The sequence below is a fragment of the Boleophthalmus pectinirostris genome, unplaced genomic scaffold, assembly GCF_026225935.1.
Source record: "Boleophthalmus pectinirostris isolate CB_2022bp ecotype Guang Dong unplaced genomic scaffold, ASM2622593v1 HiC_scaffold_2, whole genome shotgun sequence".
Taxonomy (NCBI): domain Eukaryota; kingdom Metazoa; phylum Chordata; class Actinopteri; order Gobiiformes; family Gobiidae; genus Boleophthalmus; species Boleophthalmus pectinirostris.
Window position 1 is genome coordinate 39,283,581 of NW_026571152.1, and position 26,257 is coordinate 39,309,837.

Below are 26,257 nucleotides of genomic sequence, written 5' to 3' on the forward strand. Positions count from 1 at the left end.
ACCATCATCATATAAACGCAGCCTTAGAATTAATATTTGTGACCAATAAATAACACTTTAAATAAATAAATACACCACAGATTCGTTTAATGCCATACTGCGGACAGTTTCAACCAAAGCATTTACATCTCCATGGAGACAAACAGGTTCCCTTTCTGAAACACTTATTGCGTCTTTAAATGTCTCAAATTCGAGTATAATAAAACACTTAAAATATTTGTTAAGTCAACATGTGGACAAACTGTAGCCGATTAGCAATAGTGAAATTTTAATGCAACACTAAATTATTATGTATTTGCCAACAAAATTAAACAAATCTGTAACAAAAAATCTTAACATAAGCATAAATATTACTCTAACTATACACGAAATATGCCTAAAAATATATAAATAATGGCGTGTTGTCTGGAGAGGCCCTGCACGTCCACACAGCCTGTCCATGCTAGAAAACTACATCAGGGTTTCATGGTCCCACTCGTTAGCTGCTGAGCTCCTGTGTGAGGTAAGAGCCGGGAACCAAGCCTGATTGTCCGCCGCACTGGACAGTCCACCAGCCGTCCTCTCCGCGCATCGTCACGGTAACAGTCTCGCCCGCACACACCGAAAGCTCACCGTCTCCCTGAAAAAAAAAAAAAAGAAAGACCAGTTTGGATCACAGACCAACACTGACACTCTTTGGATCACAAGTGTATTGCAATATCGGTGAGGGTACTGAATGTAAAAAAAAAAAAAAAAAGTTAAAATGCGCTCTGTAACTTTTCTGGTCACCTGCGACTTAGAATGTTCCACAGTGTGACATTAAACAGCTCTAACTTACATTTATTCAATTACAAGTGGTTTAAAAGCACAAAAATACCTAGAAAAACAGACATTCTGACTGTGAGCAGGGTCGCCTCTCCACAGATCTGAGCTGTAACTTGGTCGGCTTTGGTCTCCACGAAGATAGAAAGGTTTAATACCAGAAAAGTTACAGCTCAGATCTTTGGAGAGGCGACCCCGCTCACAGTCAGAATGCCTGTTTTTCTAGGTAGTTTTGAGCTTTTAAACCACTTGTAATTGAATAAATGTAAGGTAGAGCTGTTTAATGTCACACTGAGGAACATTCTAAGTTGCAGGTGACCAGAAAAGTTACACAGTGTGGCATTAAACAGCTCTAATTTACATTTATTCAATTACAACTGGTTTAAAAGCTCAAAAATACCTAGAAAAACGTTAATTCTGACTGTGAGCGGGGTCGCCTCTCCACAGATCTGAGCTGTAACTTGGTCTGGTTTGGTCTCCACGAAGATAGAAAGGTTTAATATCAGAAAAGTTACACAATGCACCTTTAAAGAGCTCATAGGACGCTATTTTCTGATTTGTTATAATGCAGTTTCCTCATCGCAAACAGACCCAGAGTTGCTTTTTGTTTCGTTTAACACACAAATCCTGCACATTTAGGCTGAGCTCTTCTCTCTGTTCCACCTTGTGATGTCATGCAGTGATACAAGAAGTGCTCCGCTGTGTTTTTAAACTCCATACACCTTCACTAGAATCATTTGGATTATTTCAGCCCAGGAATTGCCAATTTATATGGAATTAAAGGTAAAAGGAGTTGTTAAAATGAAAACTACAGCTTCATGACATCACAAAGTGGAACAGAACATTTTGAGTTTTGTAGATGTAAACATAAAGGGTTTCTCAAACATGTGTGAATGAAACAAAACACAACTCCAGGTCTGTTTTTAATGTGATAACAACATTATAACTTGATTTAAATGTCACAAGAGTCAGCTGTTTTACACAATATCATAACTCACTTTGACTTGGGATAAAACCTGTTTTAAATATAAAATATAGTTTTACATAAATCAAGAAGCAATTTGCAAAGAAATGTTGAAAAATATGTTGAAAATTACAAGACATAGAGCAGGGGTGTCAAACTCAAATTCACCAAAATTTAAAAAATTGTTAAATCACTTCTTGTGCAAATTTCATATGAAACACAAACATTTTACTCATCAAAACAGTGAATATGTCAATTGTGTTGCATTAATGAGTTTCCTTCCTCTAACCCAGGGGTGTCAAACTCATATTCACCAAAATTAAAAAGTGGAACTAAGTCGTGGGCCAAACTAAATACTTATTAAAAAAATTTAACAACATCTGCATGTTTTCTCTTCTTTCGAGATATGTAATGTTAAATCTTTTCTTAATAAAATCAATGTTTAATAAGAGTTTTGCTTAAACACTGAATCCAGAACAAGCAAAATATAAAATAAGAACAACATTTTAAATAAACATTGCCTCTACAGCCTATCAGCAGCTGGTGGGCAGCTCTAATACATATCTGAGATGATTTCGTGGGCCAAATATAATTATGTTAAATTTGTCCTCCAGGCCTGAGTCTGACATGTCTGACATAGAGAGGTTTGTTTAGAGAGTTCAATACTGATCAAGTAACACTGGGAGAATTCTGTTCCAAAGTTTGGCATAATCTACACAAACACATTTTCTGACACTTTAAACATTATTTCAGCTCAATAAATGGAGTTTTCTTTTGTTTTTATGTGTCAAATCATATTGTTTGTGTATGTTAGAAGAGTTTTGGCCCTGTGTACTAAATGGTTGCTAGGTTAAGAGTTAAAGAATTCCCTTGTGTGATGTTATGATTTCAAATCAGGAAGTAAAAATGGGAACTTCTTCAAATCAAGAATTTCCTGCTCACAGTGTGTCACCAACAAGAAGAAAAATACAGAATCTTGCTACAAACAAATTTCTGACAAATATTAAGTGTATCTAATCTTTGTTCTGGGTGAAGTGTATTTTATCCATTGTATGTACTCGAAAGTTCTAATACTCACTGTGTATTCTGTGTGTATTTATTGTATTCTCTGTACAAATTTTTACTTTGTCATTTTGAAAATGATTTAATAAAAAAAAATTAAACCTTAAAAATGTTCAACTGTAAAGAATTTTACATTTTTAGCAAAATCATAAATATCATGATCTTAACTGTGTTTTAATGAAATGAGAACTCCAGTAGGCATTACTACTACTGCTGCTACTGCTACTACTACTTTTGGTACTATTGCTACTACTGCTACTGCTGCTGCTGCTACTACTACTACTACTACTACTACTACTACTACTACTACTACTGCTACTACTTCTACTACTTCTACTACTACTGTACTGCTGCTGCTAATGCTACTACTGCTACTATTACTACTACTACTACTGCTGCTACTACTACTACTACTACCACTACTACCACTACTGCTATGACTACTAGTACTACTGCCACTACTGCTACTACTACTAGTACTACTACCACTGCTACTACTACTGTTAATACTACTACTACTACTACTACTACTGCTACTACTACTACTACATAAAAATAAAATAACAGCAACTACCCTTTAAGTAAATCATGAATATAATTTAACTACACTTTAATTAAACCATAATTACACAGCAATAACATCATAATTAAAGTTCTAAATTGCATAAACTGAACAGCAATTAACAAAATAGCACGTTATTGTAGCATGTGAATATTATATAAACAATAAATAAATAATTAAAGAGCATTGTAATATGACGTGTGAGTATTCTGACAGTTTGCTGCACCCACGCAGATCAAGACAGAGAGCGCTGTCTTTACATCTGCATATGTAAGTGTGAAAAACAGAAACAAACATTCATTTCCTGGAAACTGAACTGAAGTCACAAGAAACTCAAACTAAAACCAAAAACCTATTTTAATCTTTATCATAACATCAAATTATATTGTGGATCTAATAATAAAGTCCATGCGCAAACCAAACTGACTGAGGGAGGAAGACGTGCAAACAAATCCTTGTATCATTTGTTTATTTGTTTTTCAAAATAAAACTAAAAATAAGAAAACGGGGGGGAAAAAAAAAAGAAAACTTTTTTTCTTTTTTTTTTGTTTCATTATTTGTCTCTAAAACCAAAATGAAAAAACAGATAATGATTCTTTTTTTTCCAGTTTTCAATTTTGTGTTTAAATGAAAAATGGAAAAAAATGATAACAGCCATTTCCAGTTTACGTGACTAAAAGTGCAATGTTGGAACATATGAAATGAACCAGGACTAAAACAGAACTAAACCAGAACTAAACCAGGTCTGAATTAGGTCTAAACCAGGGCTGAACCAGGACTGAGTGTCAAGATGGGCCCGGAGGTGAGCCTGCGTAGACTGTCGGGTGATCAGTTTGAAGACCGGGACTAGACCGGGACCAGACCAGGACAGACCGGGATCAGACCGGGACTGAGACCAGGACTGAGACCAGGACTGAGACCAGGACTGAGACCAAGATTGAGACTGGGACCAGACCAGGACTGAGACTGGTTTAGTCCTGGTTTAGACCTGGTTGGGCCCTGATTCAGTCCTGGTTTAGAACTGGTTTAGACCTGGTTTAGACCTGATTTAGTCCTGATTCAGTCCCTATGTAGTTTAAGTCACGGAAATGGGAAACGGCCGTTATCTATTTTTTTTCCATTATTCATTTAAACACAAAATCTGAAGCTGAAAAAACAAATCATTATCTGTTTGTTTGTTTTTTTTATTTTGGGTTTAGAGAAAAATAATGAAGAAAATTGTTATATTTTCATTTTCTTATTTTTGGTTTTATTTTGAAAAACAAATGAACAAACGATACTTGGATTCAAACATAATATGCTTCCATTAAACATGGACGGTGTAACTTTTTGTTTCTATGAATATGTCACTGCTCTGCTTAGAACGTTCCACAGTGTGACATTAAACAGCTCTACTTTACATTTATTCAGTTACAGGTAGTTTTAGAGCTCAAAAATACCTAGAAAAACAGACATTCTGACTTTGAGCGGGGTCGCCTCTCCACAGACTTGACTTGTAACTTGGTCTGGTTTGGTCTCCATGAAGATACAAAGGTTTAATGCCAAATTGTGAAACATTCAGAGTAAAGTAATAACATCTGCATAGAAAAAAAGCATTTGATGGCCCCTTTACAGGAAAAGTTACACGGTGCATCTTTCAGTGGCATTATTTTAAGCGTCTGAAATAAGGCCACAAACATTTTAAAATGACTTTGCAATGCCATCTTTTTCACCCAGTAGACCCAGGGCTGTAATAAAGTTTGATTGTTATATCCATGAGAGGCAGGTTTTCATGTTGTTAGTGTGTTTTACATTTTTAGTTTAGTTTAGTACAAACCCACAGAAAATACACACTAACCTGAGCCGTGTAGTCGTACATGACTCTAAAGTCTTCTTCATTTTCTTCTTGAATTCCTGGGATAGAGGCATATACTCCGTCTGAAGACTCAACTAAGAAAAAACAACAACAGCAAAAAATCAAAATATATTTAAAACTTATTCTACAGAAATTAGAAAAATCTGACATGTGAATAAGGTGACAAGATTTTCAAAATAAAAACTGGGACATCCCTCGTTTGTGGTGGTTGGTAATAATAAAATTAATGAATGAAGCAAGTGCATAATTAAGGAATATAGTTCTTAGATGTGTGTGTATATATGTGCGTGCATGTATGTATGTATGTATGTATGTATGTACTTGTGTGTATATATAACTAAATGGACATTGAACATCGCTAATGAAATGAATAAATATATATTAACGCAAGCGCCACCTAGTGCCTCTGCTCAATTTAATTTCTCTCCAGCAAATAGGTCAGGAATCAGAATACACTAGACAGTTTGCAAGAACCCTGGAAGTTGTAGATCGAGCACCGCCCAATCAGCGAAGAGCTGTGAAGCCATGACGTCAAACTCAAATGCCTGTCTGGGTCCCTTTTGTGGTACAGCACAACAGTAAAACAAAACGTCGAGATGGATGTAGACGAAGACAGACATTCTGTGTTGGCAACGATTCCTGAGATCAAGGATCTAAAGCCGGAACAAAGAGAATGTTTGGTGAATTTTATCAAGGGGAAAGACGTTATTGTCCTTCTTCTTATGGGATTTGGGAAAAGCTTAATATACTAATTGACCCTGTTAGTGGGGCATTACATACGTCACGGCCAAACAGCAGCGATTGGTTAAATAAAAAAAATATCCGCCTACCGTTGAGCGAACGAATCCTAATGATGTAAGGTCAGACAGTTTCCACAAAGTGAAACTTGCTGATGAATCAGGCTAACTAATGTGAGTCAGTATAGTCACATTTTCTTTGTGTATTCATCATTTTTAAGCAGCTTTTCTGTATTTTACCTAAACAAATGACAATTTATGCCACTGTCTACTGTTGGCAAGAATCAAATTGGTCAAAAATATTAATTAACTAATTAAATTAAATATTAACAAATTAATTAACTAGAAAACACGTTTATCTTGTTTAAATCATGAAATAATTTGAAATAATGTGTTTCTTTTGTGTAAATTGTGCTGATCTTTTAAACAGAATTCTCCCAGTGTGAACTCTCTAAAAAAAGAGCTCTCTACTTCCTGTAATTTTCAACACATTTTTCAACGCTTCTTCACAAATTGTTTCTTGATCAATGAAAAACAATAATTTATCTTTACAACAGGTATTTTCTCACCTAATTAAGTTAAAATTTGAGAGTCATATGCACTTTTGACATGGGGACAAATTAGCCATATTCACTCGTCTAGAACTGCTGTGTTTTTAACTACGTGTGTTGTTGTGAAAGTAAAACTGCCTTTGTATGTGACACTTGGTTACAACGACAACAAGTTTATGGTTTGATTTGTGAGTTGGTGAGTTGGCGTAGACTGTATAAAGTGAGTGTGACCCATAGTGTTTGGCTCCAGTCAAACGAAGCTCACCGAGGCTTGCAGTTATAGGGGTGAATTTGCAGCCACGTTTCAGTATCATAGCAACCAAAAGAGCCAATCAGGAGCAAGATTGTTGAAGGTAATGCCCCATTCCAACCACACTGCTTTTTTTTTTTTTTTTTGCAGGGAGCGAACGCTTGGCCTAGAGCTATAATAAAATCTGAAGGTGAACCCAAGGCCCCATCCACACTAGTACGTATTGGAGTCATTGTGGCTGCAGTGTTCGTCCAAACTAATCTGAGCTCTCACGAATTCATCTGAGTACAGATCTGATCCGGCACTGTGTGGACACCTGAAAACGCTGATACGCTGATGTAGGTCTCTCTACCGCAAAGTAATTCACCGCCAAAACACTAAGAGGCGAGAATATCTGTCCATTCATGTAAACGTGTGTCTGTGTGTATGAGATGCAGACGTATAATCTCTGATAAGTTTAACATGAACCATCTCCAACACGACAGAAACACAGAACAGACTCACCATCAGCAGAAACACCCCTCTGTCACAGAAAGAACACTCATATTCCACTGAGTCGTGTCATTTAGTCCGACAGAAGCTGAACCGCATCAGCGACACAATAATGAGCTGTTTTTTTGAGCTCTTAGTTTATGCAAATTAGCTATGTGGTTTTAAGTTTCGTTTCTGTAAAACGTTAATAAATATGCTCAAAGCTGTGTGGATAGGGAAGGCTTGTGGACAGATAATTTCTGATACGGTGATACGGTGATTCATTTCAGTGTAAACGTAGCCCAAGATGGTGTCGTATTGTTTTCAGTGACCTGTGCTCATTGGCGCATGGGACCAAAATTATTTTCTCTTCATTCAATTTTCTCTCTTCTTCATTACTTCCTCAATCTGGGCAAGCTCCTCCCAGTCATTTGACGTCTGTAATGCGCACGGTGTGGAGCGTTTGGACCAATCAGCTAGAGTGGGCTCAGAGAAGGGCGAGGCTTTAAGGATTCAAACATTTCAAAAGGTTTATGTTGTGAAGAATCTTACAAAATCCGACTTTTGTTAAAGTTGCTGATGCCCTGTCAGAACACGGACAGTTTGAATTCCCCCAAAATGCACTGTGCTCTACGGGAGAATTCTTTCTGGGCCCAAGATCCCCGGGAGCTGCAGTACCTTGAGCGGCCACTAGTCGGGACAGAGGGAGAATGACTTATCCAGTTTTTATTATAGATCCATGGCACTGTTGTCAACTGTAGTGGGAGTGACCTTGTGGAAATAAGGTACCTGATTGGTCTGTAATTAATGTTCTTATCTTAATTTATGAACAAAATAGCCGTTGTGTTGCCGTTGGTTACAGTCGACAGTGGGCCCTGTGCTCAGAAAATAAACAAAACAAAACAAAAAAAAAAACGTATCTGTATTTCCTCAAACCAGAACACGAGAATACTTTACCAATCGTCTGCAAGCCGGGTTCAGTCGTGTTCGCTTTGAAGGCTGTTCCTGTGCTCTGAAGAAGACCTGAAAACCTGCACAAAAAACACAAATACTTATAAGAGTAATGCAGTAACTATAGTACTGTATATTAAACTTTGACCTCCTCTGACCTTTTCATCACACCAACAAATCGGCTGCCTCCGTGTTTTTCAGTGGAAATGTCGAGATCGTAGTAATTTTGGAAAACAACGGGAGCTGTTGTAGAAATAGAACAAGAATCACACAATGTAATATCTGTGTGACTGTTTGAATCTTTATTAAAGGTCCTAAATTACGCAAAATTGACTCTTGAGCCATGTTATAATGCTTATAATATTTGATCAAAAACAGACCTGGTGTTATGTTTAATTTCATTCACATGTTTGAGTAATTGTGCATTTTTTAAAAATACAATAATAAACACAAAAACAAGACACAAAAACTTAAAACAATACTTACAACAAACATAAAACAACAAAACTTCCCACCCCTAACCCACCCACACACCAGTATAATGAAATAAAACAAAAGTAATGTGGTGGTGCTGCATAAGGGTCCGTCCACATGAAATCAGCCACCCTCCCCCATGAGCCATATCTTAGATTTGGCTGAAAAAAATTCCAAAAGAATTCTAAAAATGACCAAATGAGAGAATCTAAAATTTTAGCTCAATCCCTTGAGTCATTCCTGAGTTATGGCACACTGAAATTTGGGGCCATGCTCACTTTTTTTCAGAAGTCTGCATTTATAAACATGTTTGAGAGACCATAACTTCATAAAAAATAGAGCTAGGAAGATGAAAATGTGTATTATTGTAGATTCTGGGTCATAGATTCTAAATCTGTTGTAAATATTGTGTATCTTTATTAAGGGGGGCGCTGTGGGCACCCAAAATCTCACATTTGGTTGCTGCTCAATTTTCTTTTCAATTTTTGAGGTCCAAGATCTATTTAATTCAAGAAGATATTTACAAACTAACTGTTGAAACTGAATATTTGACAGAATGACCATTTCTGACAACAATCTCACACTTTTCTGAGCTTTCATGTGGACGGTGTAGAGTCCCAAATATGGTCACAGATCAGATTTGCCTTGGTTTCCTGTGTGGGCACAGTTAGATGTTGATAAATTTTTTACCATAGAAACTTTGGCATATTCTGATTAGTTTAAAGTAATAAAAACATCTACTATTAACTTTATTCATTTCAAAGGGAATTTTTGAAAATGAGCGTTGTTGGTGGAGCTCAGGTACTTTTCCACCTAATAGCAAAGTTAATTTACCTTTAATGGCCTTACACACTAATTGCTTGTTATAAGGGAAGACAATTGTAGATGATTTGTGGTTACATTGCTTGGAAAAGTGTCATTAATCCTTAATTTTAGAAGTTTTTTTTATTTTTTTTCAGCCAAATCTGAGATGGCTCATAGGTGAGATTTCTTGAAAATGTCTGATTTCATATGGACACACTCATAACCACACTGCTAGGCTCCCTTATATTTATATTTTGGACAGTTTATAATTAAATTTCCCTTCTCTCTCTTTTAAAAAAATAAAATAAACACTTTTAGTCACTATACCTACCGTAATATAATTTTTATTTATTTATTTTTAATCCTTCATTATTAGTCTGTCTACATTTCCAAAGCTCAAAATGCTCTGTTCCAGCTTGTGATGTCATGAAGCTATGGTTTTACCTTTTTGTTCAGTAGAGATTGGCAATTCTAGGTCTGAAATTATCCAAATAATTCTAGTGAAAGTGTGTGGAGTTTAAAAACACAGTGGAGCACTTCCAGTATCTCCACATGACATCACAAGAGAGAGAACAACTCGGCCTAAATATGCAGGATTTGTGCTTTAAACATGTGCGAATGAAACAAAACACAACTCCAACAATGTTTTTGATGAGGAAACATTATAATCTAGTAATTTAAAACTCAGGAGGGACTGTGTCTGACCTGGGGGAGTTGAGCCTGTGGTGTTCAGCTCTACAAAGGCGTTGTTGTCCTCAGTCGCGTCACACTTTTCCAAAACGAGCCGTATATTCTCATAACACTGCAAAATACAAAGCAACTTAAACACGACAAACTACATATACTGTTTTTTCTTAATAAACTAAAGTGTTATTTTACGTTTTAAGTGCTCAATAATAGAATGAGACCATGGACTTCCTGTTCAAAACTGCAAAAAACTGATTTCAACCACATTTCTTTGTCGCATTTCACCACAGGAAGCAATGTTTTTATTATGAAAACATGGATACATGACATTTTTCAGTTCCACATGCATGACCCAGATAACTGAGAAGTACAGAGAAGTGTGTGGAGATCGGTGTAGGTGAATATTTATCTATCCTGAGCACTAAAACATGTTTGAATCAATGAAAATACAAGCGTAAACTGAGGCAGTAGCAGGCCTACTACAAGTATTGGGAAGGTTACTTTTAAAATGTATTCCCCTACAGATTACAGATTACATACCCCAAAATGTACTTTGTAACAGAATCCATTAAGTTACTTTAGGTGAGTAACAAAATCTGAATACTATGGATTACTTGATATTGTCATGCTTTTTAAAACTACATGAATGTAGCAACCACCTCCTGAAAATTCTTGTTTGTTCTCTTCAAATAGATGCATCACAAATTTCGGACTTCCGGTCATTGCGCAGTGCATACTGGGAAGGATTTTCCGAAAAAGTGAGCATCAAACCGCCATGTTTGATTTCCCAGTGGGACTATTGACAAAGCCGATCTTTTCAAGTCTTTTGAACCATATCACTTTTGTTTCTAGTTCTGATATTGTCATGTTTTAGTTATTGGATTCAGACATTGTAATTGTGTGGTTGTTGGATCCTAACACCAGAAAACTGCTCAAGAAATGGGCTTCAGAAATTTGTAAACTTCATAAATGCAAAAGAGATTCACACACATCTGATTCCATGTGAAACCTCCGTTCAAACTGTTTCTCTTCCCAACAGAATGGAAAAATAGTGAAAGGCGAAGGCGTTGGGCAGTATTGATCCACAGGAGTGGATAGCACAGTTTGCTATGTTCAGATAATCTTTAATTATTATGTCAATTTAGGCAATGGTTTGTAAGGATAATGACCTTGAATTTAGTCATGTTGTGTTATAATTAATATATTTGGTGGTCAGATTACTATAGTCATAGGATTTTGACCTCCTTTATATAAAATCAATCATTGTCAATATTCAACTAACATTACTTTTACTTTACATCATCATAACTAAAATAAACATATTGGGGGGTCTGATTACTATAGTCATAGGTTTCCCCTATTTAACTACTCTATTGATCAGCCCTGTCTATTTAAACAAGATTCCAAATTATTATACATCACTTTGATTACCAAACTAATTAATAACTACTTATCTCATTTTCAGTAAAATATGTGTTTAGACAACTAAGTCATTTTTAACACTCAAAACTTATAATCGACATAAAAAATGCATCTGAGTTCTTCAAAAAACACTTTTAAATATGTCAATATGTTTTAATTTGCAGATAGTACTAGTATTAATATTCAAAGTTTTTTCTAAAATATAGATTTTCATGGGGGGGTCAACATACCATTTATTTATGTATTTATTTATTAATTTATTTATTTTGCACATATAACATGACAATAAAAAGTAGGTGTCGGAAGAGGCAAAAAACCCAAGCGTAATATTAAAGCCTTCACCTTATGAGAACATTAAAAATTTTACCTTATCATTGTGCATAAAAATGTATATATATAGAAAAATTACATTTAAACACCCTGGATTAAATTCTTTTGATTCAAACATGGATTAAAACACAATGAAACATCCACAATTGAAAGATTATCAAACATTAGCATGAAATATCAAACATTTCCTCAAACCATAATAGGATTCTGACCCCGGGTTCAAAATACTGTATGGTATGTTGACCCCGGGGTCACCTCACCGCGGGGTCAAAATCCTATACCACACCGGCAAGGAGTGGAATTTCCAAAATTTAAAAAAAAAAAAAAAAAAAAAAAAAAAAAAAAGTAACTGTAATTCAATTCCCACTCACTGAAACAGTAACTGTAACTGAAAATAATTACTCATAATTTGTATTCTCATTACGTAACGCCGCTACATGTCATCTGTTACTCCCCAACACTGCCTACTTATACTTTTTTATTTCCATTTTAAGTCTGTCTTTTCTATGACCTTTCTCTGCTTATGTAATTGTAACAAAAATAAAATGTGTTATTATTATGATTTTTATAGTCAGCTTTGCATAAGTACTTTTTAATATGCATGTTTTAACAGGAAATCTCACTAACCTCATCGTCTCTCACACACTGACTGGACAAATGGTTTGAGTGAACCCACATCGCGTTTCTCAGAATGTTGATGCGATCTTCTTCCTGTTGTTGAAACATCTGAAACACACAAAGCTCAGGCATTAATCTGTGACGATTAAAACCTCACGCTCTAAGATTTGTGGTTGGATAATCCTGGACTTTTTAAATGGAAGTAATTTATTGTTTATTTTTATGTATTTATTGAAACTCACTTTATGAATTCAGTCATTATTTAACTCACTTTTTGAAACCATAATTAGAATTTGATGCCATTTTTTCAGATGTAGGGTTCAGTGTTTATGAAAGAAATCGCCAGATTCATATTTTTGTTTTTCAGAACTTCCATATTAACATTTCACAGGTTTCGGACGGAAGACCAAAGCTCGTTAGTTCCCTTGTGATACTACAACTGAGACTTTGCAGTGACATTACGCCGGGGAGTACTGCATATATGTCTGTGGAAGAATGTTCTGTAGTTACCACAGTGAAAACTCGTTCTTCGTCTGGTTTAGGCTTAGGTTTAGTCTTAGCCACTCCACAAAACACCCGAAGCAAATCTATTATTACACCAGACCATGTCCATGTGAATGTCTGTGTGGATAGAATAATGTTTGATGTAAAACTAACCTTGCATATGAAGGATTTCTGTCTGAGCAGCAGCAGCGAGGAACAATAACGTAAATATCGTGATATTGTATCATCAACGTTCTCACAATAATATCGTAGACCATCACAATATATCAAATTGCAAGTCTCTTTGCTTAAATTAATAGTTATGGTGCAGCAGTAGCTAAAAAAAAGACAGAGGGAACTACATAGACCACGATTCTTTGCTCCATTTCAGTGCAGACTACAAGAAGAAATAACAGTTCTGAGCACTTTTAAAGGTCCCAATTGATGCAAAATCAACTTTTCAGAGCTTTGTACCTTCTAAGAGTGATGTGCGAGCCTTGTATATGTCGCTGAAGTGGTTTTTAGACTGATTTGGCTTTTTTTTAAAAAGAAATTGCAGTGTATTTCTGCCACCCTCCCACATGACAACGAACTAAACCTGCTACAACGATGACGCGTCTGACGTAACAGAAAGTGCTTCACACCTGCTCCACCGCCTCCAGCAATAATAAATTTATCTACTAGTGTTTATTAATACTTTACCAATCAGTAATGTTCAGCTGATGTGGACGCGGTGCTTGAGCTTCGTGCTCCTCAAAGTCCTCGTCCGATTCCGGGTCCAACACATGCGGCTGAACGCGCTGTATCGCCATGATGAGTAAAAGTTTATTCCTGCCACTATCAGGGTGCACGTCTGTCTCCGCCTCCCTCCCTGAGATGGGCGGAGGACTTTCTCAGGATGGGCAGGGGGATGAGCAATAGTCGGTCTTTCATAGTTCCTGGTCTGTGACTGCCTCCAAGAAATCAGTAAGATTTCATAACTATTGTGTAATGGATGTTCCAAAACCCAAATTGTGCTTGTTTATGTACAGAAGATACAATGTGAAAAGAGTTATTTTGCATGAGATGGGCCCTTTAAGTCTTAATTCTTTGGATCAAGTCTTGTTAAGGCATTTTAAAAAGAAATAGTAGCATGTTAACAGTTTTGTTAGACTCCACAAAATATCAAAATAAATATCGTACCATGAGATGTATTTAGTGAAAATATTGTGTAAACATAAAAATAAAAGAGATTTGGATACTGTGTCGTTACATCCCTAATCGTGAGCCTTCTCATCATATTGTCAGCTTTCCCACAATATTGCAATAAATATCATACCGTGAGGTTCAAACCGTGACAGTATCGTGAGACTTGGATATCGTTACACCCCTAGCAGTGAGTTGTACTTCCTGATAGAAAGCTTGGCAGCAGTGGCGGACTGATATATGAGAAAATAGTCCCTCAACATGCGACGATTCATGCGATGCAAGGTTAGTTTTATTTCAAACATTATTCTATCAGCACAGACATTTACATCGACAGTCTGGTGTAATAATAGATTTGCTTCGGGTTTTTTGTGGAGTGGGTCCTATGCCCAAAATTCCGAACTGTCCCTTTAACAGCACAAATCAGCCTGTTGTAGATTTTTATGGTCAGATTGTGTTATGGCAAAACTCAGATTAAAGTCTGAGTTGAGATTTAGAGACAGACAGACAGAGCAGTGATTCTAGTTAACTTTTGGGTCACTATTTCCAGGACTTGAGACTTGATAAAATCGACTAAGACTTGTGACTCGACTTGGACTCGAAGCTGAGCCATGTGACTTGAGCTCTGTGACACGCTTCTCCTAAAAATATATATGTTTCTAGAAAATACTTCTCTGTTTACTGTTGATACATGTTGTGATTAATTTTACAGGAACAAACTGGAACATGTACGTTCCACTTCTCTGTTTGTCACTTTAATGTAATTAAAATACTTTGATGTGGTATTCTCAAATGTACTAAAGTAATATACAGAACAATACATTGGGGTGGAAGTGAAAGGCTGGAGAGTCAACATAGTGTGATTTCAAAAGTGAACATTGTATGATCTTTGAGAGTTCAAGCCCCTTTATTTATTGCTTCCAAACGAGCAAGTTTATAAAGCAAATGTTGTGAGACTATGAAGGACAATATTTAGACAGCAATATGCCACAATTTAGATAAAAGAAAAGGTACGCCAAGGGAAGATTACTCTAACTCAGCGGTGTTGAACTCAAATTTACAGAGGCCAAAATTAAAAACTGGGACTATGTCGTGGGACAAACTAAATACTTATTGACAAATTTCAACAACACCTGCATGTTTTCTCTTCTTTCCAGATATGTAATGTTAAACCATTTCTTATTAAAATAAATGTTTAATAATAGTTTTGCTTACTGTGTTATTTGATTCTCAGCTCCAATGGAGCCAGCAGGTACAGTCTGTCTGCTCAAGAATCAGCCAGTGTCTCTATTTTTTAAGACGACTTAGGTTACATGGAGTTGACACCAATGTAATGCTGTTGTTTTACAAAGCATGCATAGAATCTATCTTACGCTATGGCATGTCAACATGGTTTGGTAACCTCTCAGTCAAACTTAAAGCACAGATTTTTACCTTGACTAAAAGAGCAGGTAAAATAATGGGTGTGGCCCCAAGCTCACTTCAGCAAATTTTTGAGGAGACTGTTAGGAAGCTCGACAGGAAGGTGATCAATGACCCAACCCATGTTCTTCACAGTCAGTTTGAGTTGATGCCATCAGGCAGAAGGTACAGGGTCCCAAACTGTAAACTGAACAGATTCAAACATTCTTTTGTGCCACTAGCTGTTAAACTGCTAAACTCAGATAGGCTTAGGGATTGTGCAATCAAAACTGCACATAGGTGTAGGGAATGTGCAATTAAAACTGCACATAGGCTTAAGGAATGTGCAATGAAAACTGCACATAGGCTTAGGGAATGTGCAATTAAAACTGCACATAGGCTTAGGGAATGTGCAATTAAAACTGCACATAGGCTTAGGGAATGTGCAATAATTATAACTAAAACTGCACATAGGCTTAGGGAATGTGCAATAATTAATAGAACAGAAGAATGCAAGGGCTTGCGTGTTAAGGATAATTTAAGGGTCCTGTTGGTGCATCACTCATGGTCATACTTGGCCTCATATTTACTTTGTTTTATGGTGTTTGTTTATGTGGTGCTATGTGTTGTGTTGTCCTGTTTTTTGATAAAACATGTTACCCCCTGTCCCAAGACAAATTTCTCCCATGGGAGACAATAAAGGATTATCTTATCTTATCTTATCTAAACACTGAATCCAGAACAAGCATAATACGAAATAACAACAATATTTTAAATAAATAATGTCTCTATAGTCTATCTGTAGCCGGTGGACCAGCTCTTTGATACATATTTGATCTTGCGGGCCAAATGTAATTATATCGTGGCCTGAGATTGACATGTCTGCTCTAGTCCCTGTGAGTCAATGTTAAACTGAGAGATATACGTGGAGAATAAATTACTTAAAGTCTCTGACAATACTCATAAATAAATATTAGGGATGTAACAATAACCGAAATATCGTGATATCGTATTGTCAAAGTTCTCACATTAATATCGTGGACCATCCCAATATATCAAATTACAACTCTCTTTGCTTAAATTATGAGTTATGATGCAGCAATAGCTAAAAAAAAAAAGACAGAGGGAACTACATACACCATGATCCTTTGCTCCGTTTCAGTGCAGATTACAAGAAGAAATAACAGTTCTAAACACTTTTAAGTCTTTGGATTAAGTCTTGTCAAGGCATTTTAAGCAGAAAAAGTCGCACATTAACAGTTCTGTTAACCTCCACAAAATACCACAATAAATATCGTATCGTGAGATGTATATCATGAAAATATCATACAGAGACATTTGGATATTGTTACATCCCTAATCGTGAGCCTCCCCACCCTATCGTGAGCTTTCCCACGATATCGCAATAAATATCGTACCGTGAGGTTCATACCGTGACAATATCGTATCGTGAGACTTGGGTGTTGTTACACCCCTAATAAATATACTATGACTTTTTAGGAACAATTTAGCTTAAAAGTCACACAAATTGCAAAAATCAAAGCTATATTTAGTGCTTTGGTTTAAAGACGACTTGGACTTGGGTTGGACTTATGAGCCAGTGACTCAAATCTAGGCTTGGACTTGTTTGTATTTGACTTGGGACTTGACTCGGACTTGACTTGAGACTTGCAAAACAACGACTTGGTCCCACCTCTGGCTTTTACCCCCCAGGAAACATCATCACAGTGTATTAAAAATGCCCATATTTACCTCGCAGGTGCTTATAAACGCCAACTCCCAGTCCTGACGGGTTTGGTCAAGTTGTTCCACATTTGCCATGTACTGCTTCTCTGAAAACATCACAGAATTACCAGGTTAAAGGCATAATTTATAAAAGAAGAATACGCGTGATAATATAATAACACCCCTAATTTCCATTGTGTTCTCTATAGTGAACCAATTTAACTCACCAGCTTTTTCGGCCTCTTCCCTGCACAGTTTTGACTTTATTTTCATCTAAAAAGTAAGAAAAAAAATCCATAATTGGCAGCGTTTTCAAAATTTTTTGCTCTTCTGAAGGTTTTTAGTCGCTATTGTGTTAGAGCTCAGACCTCAGCCTCTCTGATGAAAATGGGCACGTTACCTTCTCGATCATCTTGGGAGTCGATGTGGGAGCGTTGCTCATTTTCTCTGCAGTTTGTTCGGCTTCATCGGCGTCTCTGCAGCGCTGTTCGTAAGTCTTTTTCGACTGAAAGGACAAAACAAAAAGAGATCATTGGGCCACTATTAAAAAAGTACAGCTCACGATTGACTCAGCCGCCCAGGAGCACACTTACAGACCACAGACTTTATATACTGGTAAATAAATACACATAGCTAAACCGCCGACCACTGTGTTCCAAATAGGAAGTGAGCATGGGGGTGCTTCCGGCTCCAGTTTCACTTTCTATTGAAAAACCGTCTCACCTCTTTCTGTAAATGCTGCTCTCGCTTTCGGTCTTAAAATGTCTGTATTAACCCGCTCTGCATGATCCAGAGATTTTTATTTAGCTATTTTGTCTGTAAATCAAGAAATTGATGTTTATTGATTTATTTATTTAGTTTCAGTAGCTAGGACCATGCCAACAACAACATAGTGAGAAGAAGTTTATTGATAATGTACAAAGTGAGGCAAAGATGGCTGGGTTGAGACTATGGGTGGGGGCTCCGTCTCAATCTGCAATTGGCCCAGCCGGAACAGGACCCCCCTTGTAGGGGTCTTCTGACTGAATGACAAAATAGGGGATGGGGGGGTGGGGTCGAGTTAGCCGAGACAAACTGGGATGATGGGAAAGGCTGCTACATATAGGCTTCTGGGAAATTCCTGTCAAACCTGTAAAACCTGTCAAGGTTAATGCGAAAATTGTGCACTGTCCCTGTCTCAAATAAATGAATAAATAAATAAATAAATAAATTAGAGGCGTGGTCGAGGTGAGTTGTGGTTCGCTGGTGAGAGGAGAGGGCAGCTGAGGCCTGGTCCTGCTCCTGAATCTCAGTTAATCATATTAACTACATTTATTTATGAGACATGGACAGTGCAAAATACACATTAACCTTAAAGGGACATTTCAGAATTTTGGACATAGGGTCTCATTTCCTAATGAGTCAGAGTGTTGGAGATGTGTGGAGACACTTTTTAAAATATTCCATCCAGTCCTTGTGTTTGCAGAGGTCACTGTTTCTACGTCAATGGTCATAGTTATCCTGACACTAAAAACAGTCTTACCCACTCCACAAAACACCCGAAACAAATCTATTATTACACCAGGCTGTCGATGTAAATGTTTGTGTGGATAGAATAATGTTTGAAATAAAACTAACCTTGCATCACATGAATCATCGTATGTTGAGAGACTATTTTCTCATATATCAGTCCACCGCTGCCGAGCTTTATATCAAGAAGTACAACTCGCTGCTGCTGCTCAGACATAAATCCTTCAAATGCAAGGTTGGTTTTACTTCTAAAATTATTCTATCCACACAAACATTTACATCGACAGCCTGGTGTAATAATAGATTTGTTTCGGGTGTTTTGTGGAGTGGGTAAGACTGTTTTAGTGGCCAGGACTGAAGCAGGACTGAGTGTCGGGACGGGTCCGGAGATGCGCCTGCGTAGACCGTTGGGTGACCGTGGGAGAAAGGACCAGCGCAGAGCTTCGTACCCAACAGGACTAAAAACGCAGCCGTCATACGCGGGCTCATGGTTCTCTCTCTCTCAAAATCAAGATTAGTCCTGGGTTAGTTATGATTTAGACCTGGTGTAGATCTGGTTTAGTACTGGTTTAGTCCTGGTTCAGTTCTGGTTTAGACTTGGTTTAAACCTGATTTAGACCTGGTTTAGTCCTGGTTCAGTCTTGGTTTAAACCTGGTTTAGATCTGGTTTAGACCTGGTTTAAACCTGATTTAGACCTGGTTTAGTCCTTGTTCAGTCCTGGTTCAAACCTGGTTTAGACCTGGTTTAAACCTGGTTTAGACCTGGTTCAGTCTTGGTTTAAACATGGTTTAGACCTGGTTTAGTCCTGGTTTAGTCCTGGTTTAAGTCCTGGTTTAGTCCTGGTTCAAACCTGGTTCAAACCTGGTTTAGTCCTGGTTTAGACCTGGTTTAGACCTGGTTTAGACCTGGTTTAGACCTGGTTCAGTCCTGGTTCAGTTCTGGTTCAGTCCTGGTTCAAACCTGGTTTAGTCCTGGTTTAGACCTGGTTTAGTCCTGGTTTAGACCTGGTTTAGTCCTGGTTTAGACCTGGTTTAGTCCTGGTTTAGACCTGGTTTAAACCTGGTTTAGACCTGGTTTAAGTCCTCTTGGTTCAGTCACAAACCCCCACTTAAGAAATCCCCACTACACCACTGGTTTAGTCTCTTTACTTTGTCCATTGATTTGAACTTTTGGCATTTCCTGATAAAACACCATGTCAGGAGACTTTGTGAAGATGTTTCAGCAGAAGTAACTCTTCACATGCAAATAGTCCATGCTTGACCAGTTCTTCTCTTTAACTTGTTAAGTTCAGCCTATTTATTCACTGAACACTTCTGCCCTTTGCAACAGTGACCAGACAAGTGTCACATCCTCATAAAAATAAATGCTGTAATGTAAATGAGTAAGAGCGCCATTTATGACGAATGCTCAACAGGCTTCATCAAGAAAATCATTTGCAGTGCTGTTAACAAAGCAAAGGGTGGAGACAAATTTAGTTTAGTTATTAATTTTTTCCTTTACTACATAATTCCACTCATCTCGCTTCATATATTCACTGTAAAAACTAAAATCTTGTTAAGTTAAGATGACTTGAAATAACAAAGTTTTATCATGATTTTGAGTAAATTATCTGCCAGTGGAACAAGATTTTTTTTTAACTTAAAATATGAAAATACATCTTGCCACACTTAAAATAATAAAAACTAAACAACTTTTTGCATTTAAAATAAGAAACAAAAAATGTTGAGTTTTGACAATAATTGTTCTGCTGTGTGTAAAAGAGGCACCAGCGTCTTCATTGTCTGAGAAAGTTGCCCTTTTACTGTGTAGAGAGAACCATGATGACACTGTTTTATAAAACATTTATGGAATCAGTTTTAACGTTTTCATGGGTCTTGTGGTTTGGGAGTGTCTCTGCTAAAAAGAAGAACTCCCTGAATGAGTCGGTTAAATGGGCGAGTGAGGTGATTGTTCATCCTCAGAGCCGCCTGGACTCTCTGTACTCGAGACAGTTACAGAGAATGTCCCAGAGTATTTTAAAAGACGTGCAACATCCATTAAATTCAGAGTTTCAGCTTCTTTCTTCTGTTTAGAGGCTTTTAGTCCCAAGATCTAGAACGAATCGTTTTAAAAGGAGCTTCGTTCCGGCTGCTATCGTACTTATGAATAAATTGTAATCTATATATATATCAGAGATTGTGTGTTTTTAACATATTTAATATTTATTGTGGTTTTAGCCAAGCGTGATGGATGAATTTAACTAATTGTTTATAGAACAAACCATTCTGCACTGGAGCTCTGTAACACTTTATTTTATAATTGTGTTTTTATACGTGTTTTGTGGATGAATGAAATGTGAAATGTGGAACCTGCCTCTCAAATCTGCAAAGCAAATTTACCTACGGGTACGAATATAGCAACATAACCTAACCTTAAGAAAAACACACTTACTCCATTGGCAGATAATTTTACTTGTCAAGTTGAATCTACTCAAATAAAGTCAGATGTTCTTAATTTAAGCCATTTAATTTACCCAGAAGTGTTTGATGTTTTCTGTATGTATATAAAAAGTAAAAAGTGGTAAACAAAGAAAAAAGTCTCTTGAAAAAGAGGGCGTGTCCAAACTTTTGACCGGTAGTGTAAATATAAACACTGAAACTGAAACCGGCTTTATGCTTGAATGATACTCACATCTATGGTCTTCTTATAAAAGGAGACTTTAGTTTTCTGAATCTTCTCCACCACACTTTCAAACTGTAAAAAGGACAAATAAGTATAGTTACTCTGGAGTCGTGGTAGATCCTGATAGAGACATAAAAGTAAAAACACAGACCTTTCTCCTCTGCTCCTTCTGTCTCTCTCTGAACTGCTCCATCCTCTTCACCTCCTCCCTGAGCGCCATCGCCAGCTGCATGTGCTGCCTCCCAACGCTTTCGATTTCTGCGGGTCATCACAACAAAAAATACAAGTCACAAAAAGGACAAGTCGCAAAAAGTACGAGTCACAATCAGCAGGTAAATACTAGGTCCTACAATCAGCTGTGGTGGAACATAACGAAGTAAAAGTATAAGTCCTGTTCTCAAAGTGCTAGATTGACAGATGAGACTACTTATTTTACCAAAACACAGTTAAGATCTTTATATTGACGATTTAAGATGACAATTCACTACGTTTTTCCCCATTTTGGTCAATTTGAAGGTTTTAAATCATGACATCACAACAGGAAATTCCATAAATGTTATCTGGCAAACATGATGAACTCCTCTAAAATTCCTCTAATGTACACAGACATTTTAATTTGCCAAATAAAAGTGCAAGAAATCACCTTTATTTTGTTGAAATCATGTTCAAATTGTCAGAAAAATGTGTCTCTTGTGTGGAATTGTGACAAACTTAAGTCAAAATTAGAATAATCATAATAAACCTGTGATAGGCACTTTAAAGCTACACTTTTTACATTTACATTTTTACATTTTTGTCTCCCTGACGATGTGATTGGTTTGCTTGGAATGTTTCACAGTATCTTGTCTCCATGGAAACAAGCAGGAGATGCCACCAGATCAAGATACAGGTCAGATCTGTGCAGAGGAGAGCCTGCTGACTTTAGGTGTGCACGTCTTTGAACAATAAAAACACCCGTAATTGAAAATGAACGGAAGATGGATAAGTTTAATGCCACACTGTGAAACATTTCAGACAAAGTAATAACATCTCCATGGAGAAAAGCAGGTGGCTGACCCTCTACCAGAAAAGTTACACAATGCACCTTTAAGTAAAATTGCAGGTATCTTTACTTTTTACGTTTATTTCACAACATTTGAGCGCAGGTGTCTGTACTTTATATTCCACTGCATTTATGAACAGGACTGAAAAGTAAAAGTATTTTTTTATTATTGTTTGGGACCTCTTGAGAAGGCTGAGAGGTTTATTTTTTAACAGTTTTATTAATATTTGTGATTGAAATTAAATGTATTGATTTAAAATGTTTTAAATAACCATCAGTGTTAATGAATTGTCTGGAAAAGGGGTCAGAAAACATAAGATTACTCTCATTTCTGCTCCTTTTCATTAATTCCTTTTCATTTCTTGTATGTTTACACACTGTTTATGTCTTTTTATACTTTATGAATGACATAAATAAACAAATTAAATAAAAATAAAATATGTTCGTAGTTTGAGCAAACAAAAATATACAAATAAAAACAGTTCAAATGTTTCTGTTGAATATTTAAAATCTGTTTTTTCAATAAATGTGAAGCCCTGTAAGACCACAAAATCTGCATGAAATACTTTTACTTACATTTTCATTATCACTATCAGCTTTTTAAATACTTTCACTTCAGAAGATTTTTTCATGTGATACTTTTACTTTTACTTGAGTATTTTTTTGCTCTGGTATCTTTAACTCAATTAACTAGACCAATAGATGCATGATGAATTTTGGACTTCAGTCATTGCGCAGTTCATACTGGGAAGGATTTTCCGAAAAAGTGAACATCAAACCGTAATGTTTGTTTTCCCAGTGGGATGCGTCTATTGACAAAGTTGATCTTTTCAAGTCTTTTGAACCATATCACTTTTGTTTCTGGTTCTGATATCGTCGTATTTTAGTTTTGGGATTCGGACATCGTAATTGTGTGGATGTTGGATGTCCTAACAGCGGAAAACAGCTCGAGAAATGGGCTTCAAAAGTTTGTGAACTCCATAAATGCAAAACAGAATCGGATCTGTGTGAATCTATGTGAAACCTCTGTTCAAACTGTTTCCCTTCCCAACAGAATTGAAAAATAGTGAAAGGCGAAAGCGATGGGCAGGATTGATGCACAGGAAAGACGAAAAAGGAAACCTTTGTCTGCCTAAATTATCAATTATTGCAAACCTAAGATGATTTAAGCAGCCAAAGGTTTCCTTTTTCGTATTTCCTGTGGATCAATTCTGCCCATCGCCTTCGCCTTTCACTATTTTTCAATTCCTTTGAACAGTTTGAACAGAGGTTTGCAGTCACACACATCTGATTCCATTTTGCATTTATGGAGCTCACAAACAAATTTCTCGAGCCGTTTTCCGCTGTTAGGATCCAACAACCACACAATTATCAGAACCAGAAACAAAAGTGATATGGTTCAAAAGACTTGAAAAGATCGGCTTTGTCAATAGACGCATCCCACTGGGAAAACAAACATGGCGGTTTGATGCTCACTTTTTCGGAAAATCCTTCCCAGTATGAATTGCAATGCACAATGATCGGAAGTCCGAAATTTGTGATGCATGTATTAGACCAATAATAAAATACTTACCCCTTTTCATTTCATCAAACGATGCTCTTAGTGTGCTGTAAAAAAACATTTAAACAGTTAATACAATTGAAACTGCCCCCAAAAGCACTTCAGACATAATCTATACTTAATCTACCATATTTCAAAAAGGCCTCCTGCTTTGTGTGCGATGGCCACCAGCTCTTTGCCATACTTCTCTTCGGCCGAGGCTCTGAGAGAACAAAACCACGCGTCAATGTGGTCAAGTGGTATGACCTAAAATACAAGAGCGCATGTCACATAAACTCACCTCATCTTTAATAAATCCTCCAGCTCTTTGCACGTCCGCCGCCCATCGTTGAGTCTCTGAGTCAGAGCCTCGTAGCCGGCGTTACTAACAAAATCTGCACTCTGAAATAGCACTGGCATTACTCACATGCACACTTTCAAACATAAACACATTTTATTCCCAAACATAGGCATAGAGAGCTAAAGCTGCACCGTGTAACTTTTCTGGTGGAGGGTCTGTCAAATGTGTTTTCTTCAAGGATGTTAAGTCTTTTAAAAATTAAATAACTGATTTTCTTGATGAATCTGTTGAGCATTCGTCATAAATGGCGCTCTTACACCTTGTGTAAAAAGGAGCATTTATTTATATGAGGATGTGACGTCATTGTGTTATCCGCTGATGGCGCTTGCACTGTCTGGTCACTGTTGCAAAGTTATAGGTCAGATGTGTGGAGAGGAGATCCCTATTCACTGTCAGAATGCCTATTTTTTTTTTTTTTTTTTGAGCAGTAAAACCACTTTTAGTTGAGTAAACTTAAGTTTGAGGTGTTTAATGTCATACTTTGGAACATTCCAGGCAGGGAAATGACATACAGTATTCTTAGTAACAAGCAGGTGATGGATAGCCAGGCTGGTGCCACCTAGTGCCTCCGCTCAGTTTCATTTCTCTCAAATGACTAGGTCAGGAGTCAGAATACACAAGACGGTTCACAAAAACCCCAGAAGTGCAAGTTCGGGCACTGGCCAATCAGAGAAGAGACATACATTTAGTGTTGTCAACGATTCCCAAGATCGAGGATTTAAAGCCAGAACAAAGAGAAAGTTTGGTGAATTTTATCAAGGGGAAAGACGTTATTGTCCTTCTTCCTACAGGATTTGGCGCATTACATACATCAAGACCAAATAGCAGCGATTGGTGAAATAAAAAAAAGTACCCACCTACCGTTGAGTGAACGGATTCTAACACTGCGAGGTCAGACGGTTTGTACGAAGTGAAACGAAGTAAAACCAGCTGATGAATCAGGCTAGGTGACGGACCCTCAACCAAAAAGTTACACAGTGCACCTTTAAGCGGTAGTTTTAGATAGTTTTCCTATGTCCCTTGTGTTAGCAGATTTCCCAAAAAACTGGATTTGTCAAAGTTTTATACAAAAAATGCCCTCAAAATACACAAATTTAATACCCTTTGACAGTAAAATGGGCAAAATACTGTCATTTCTTAAGCTAAAATACAAAAAACAAGCTTGAAAATGACCACAAGGCAAAAAACCCCCAAAAAACCCCACAAGTGAGTCAAGAATGGACAATGTTAAGTTGCTTTTTTTCACAATTTCATCTCTACCAACCATTCCAAAAAGAGCAGGGTCCTAGTTTTTAAAATCTGGTCACCCTACGCACGTAAAGGAAATCTTGTTGCATATTACTAAATGGCATTAAAGGTTTAATTTCAGTGGTAAAATAAATGAAAAGGGGGTAAACAGCAAAGAAACACAATTAATCGTCTTCATTTGTGTTTTACAGGATTCCGTTATTCAAGGAATCTGTAATAATGCTCTCTACAAGCCGTAAATCAAGTGTTGCAAGGTGGGGATTACCTCTGTTGAGTCTACAGGCAAAAGTACAACTCTCAGTCAAAAGTACACCTGCGACTGAGTTCCTACGCAAAGAAAAACAAGAGACAACTCACCCAAAAAGAGTCCTTAAACTGTAAGGTCATATCGGCGTAGTTCAGCTGTATTTCCGTTATTATTATTTTTCTCAGAGAAGAGGGGTCCAGCTCTGTGCATGTGTGAGAAATGACAGTAGAGAGGAAACAGCAGTCACTGAGCCGAGAAAAAGAGGAAGACTTACCGCACTTAAACCGCCTCTGCCACCGTGCTATGACTCTCACA

At 37.0% G+C, this 26,257-nt stretch overlaps 1 protein-coding gene across 4 annotated transcripts; it reads right to left on the reverse strand.

The window, feature by feature from the left end:
• Positions 1-70: 70 nt before the first annotated feature.
• Positions 71-26,257, reverse strand: pstpip1a (proline-serine-threonine phosphatase interacting protein 1a). Of its 4 annotated transcripts, none has more exons than XM_055155596.1 (15): positions 26,217-26,257; positions 24,388-24,488; positions 24,235-24,309; positions 24,120-24,154; positions 21,656-21,762; positions 21,514-21,576; positions 17,734-17,838; positions 17,561-17,606; positions 17,361-17,440; positions 12,549-12,647; positions 10,188-10,284; positions 8,363-8,447; positions 8,211-8,284; positions 5,227-5,318; positions 71-619 (listed from the first exon to the last, which is right to left on the reverse strand). In XM_055155596.1, the coding sequence occupies exons 2-15, from the start codon at positions 24,390-24,392 to the stop codon at positions 479-481; spliced, it is 1,104 nt and encodes a 367-aa protein (XP_055011571.1). In that variant the 5' UTR covers positions 24,393-24,488; positions 26,217-26,257; the 3' UTR covers positions 71-478. The 4 variants fall into 4 exon arrangements, with proteins under 4 accessions (XP_055011571.1, XP_020776399.1, XP_055011572.1 ...); XM_020920740.2 differs by lacking the exon at positions 26,217-26,257 and adding an exon at positions 26,053-26,210; XM_055155597.1 differs by lacking the exon at positions 26,217-26,257 and adding an exon at positions 25,305-25,680.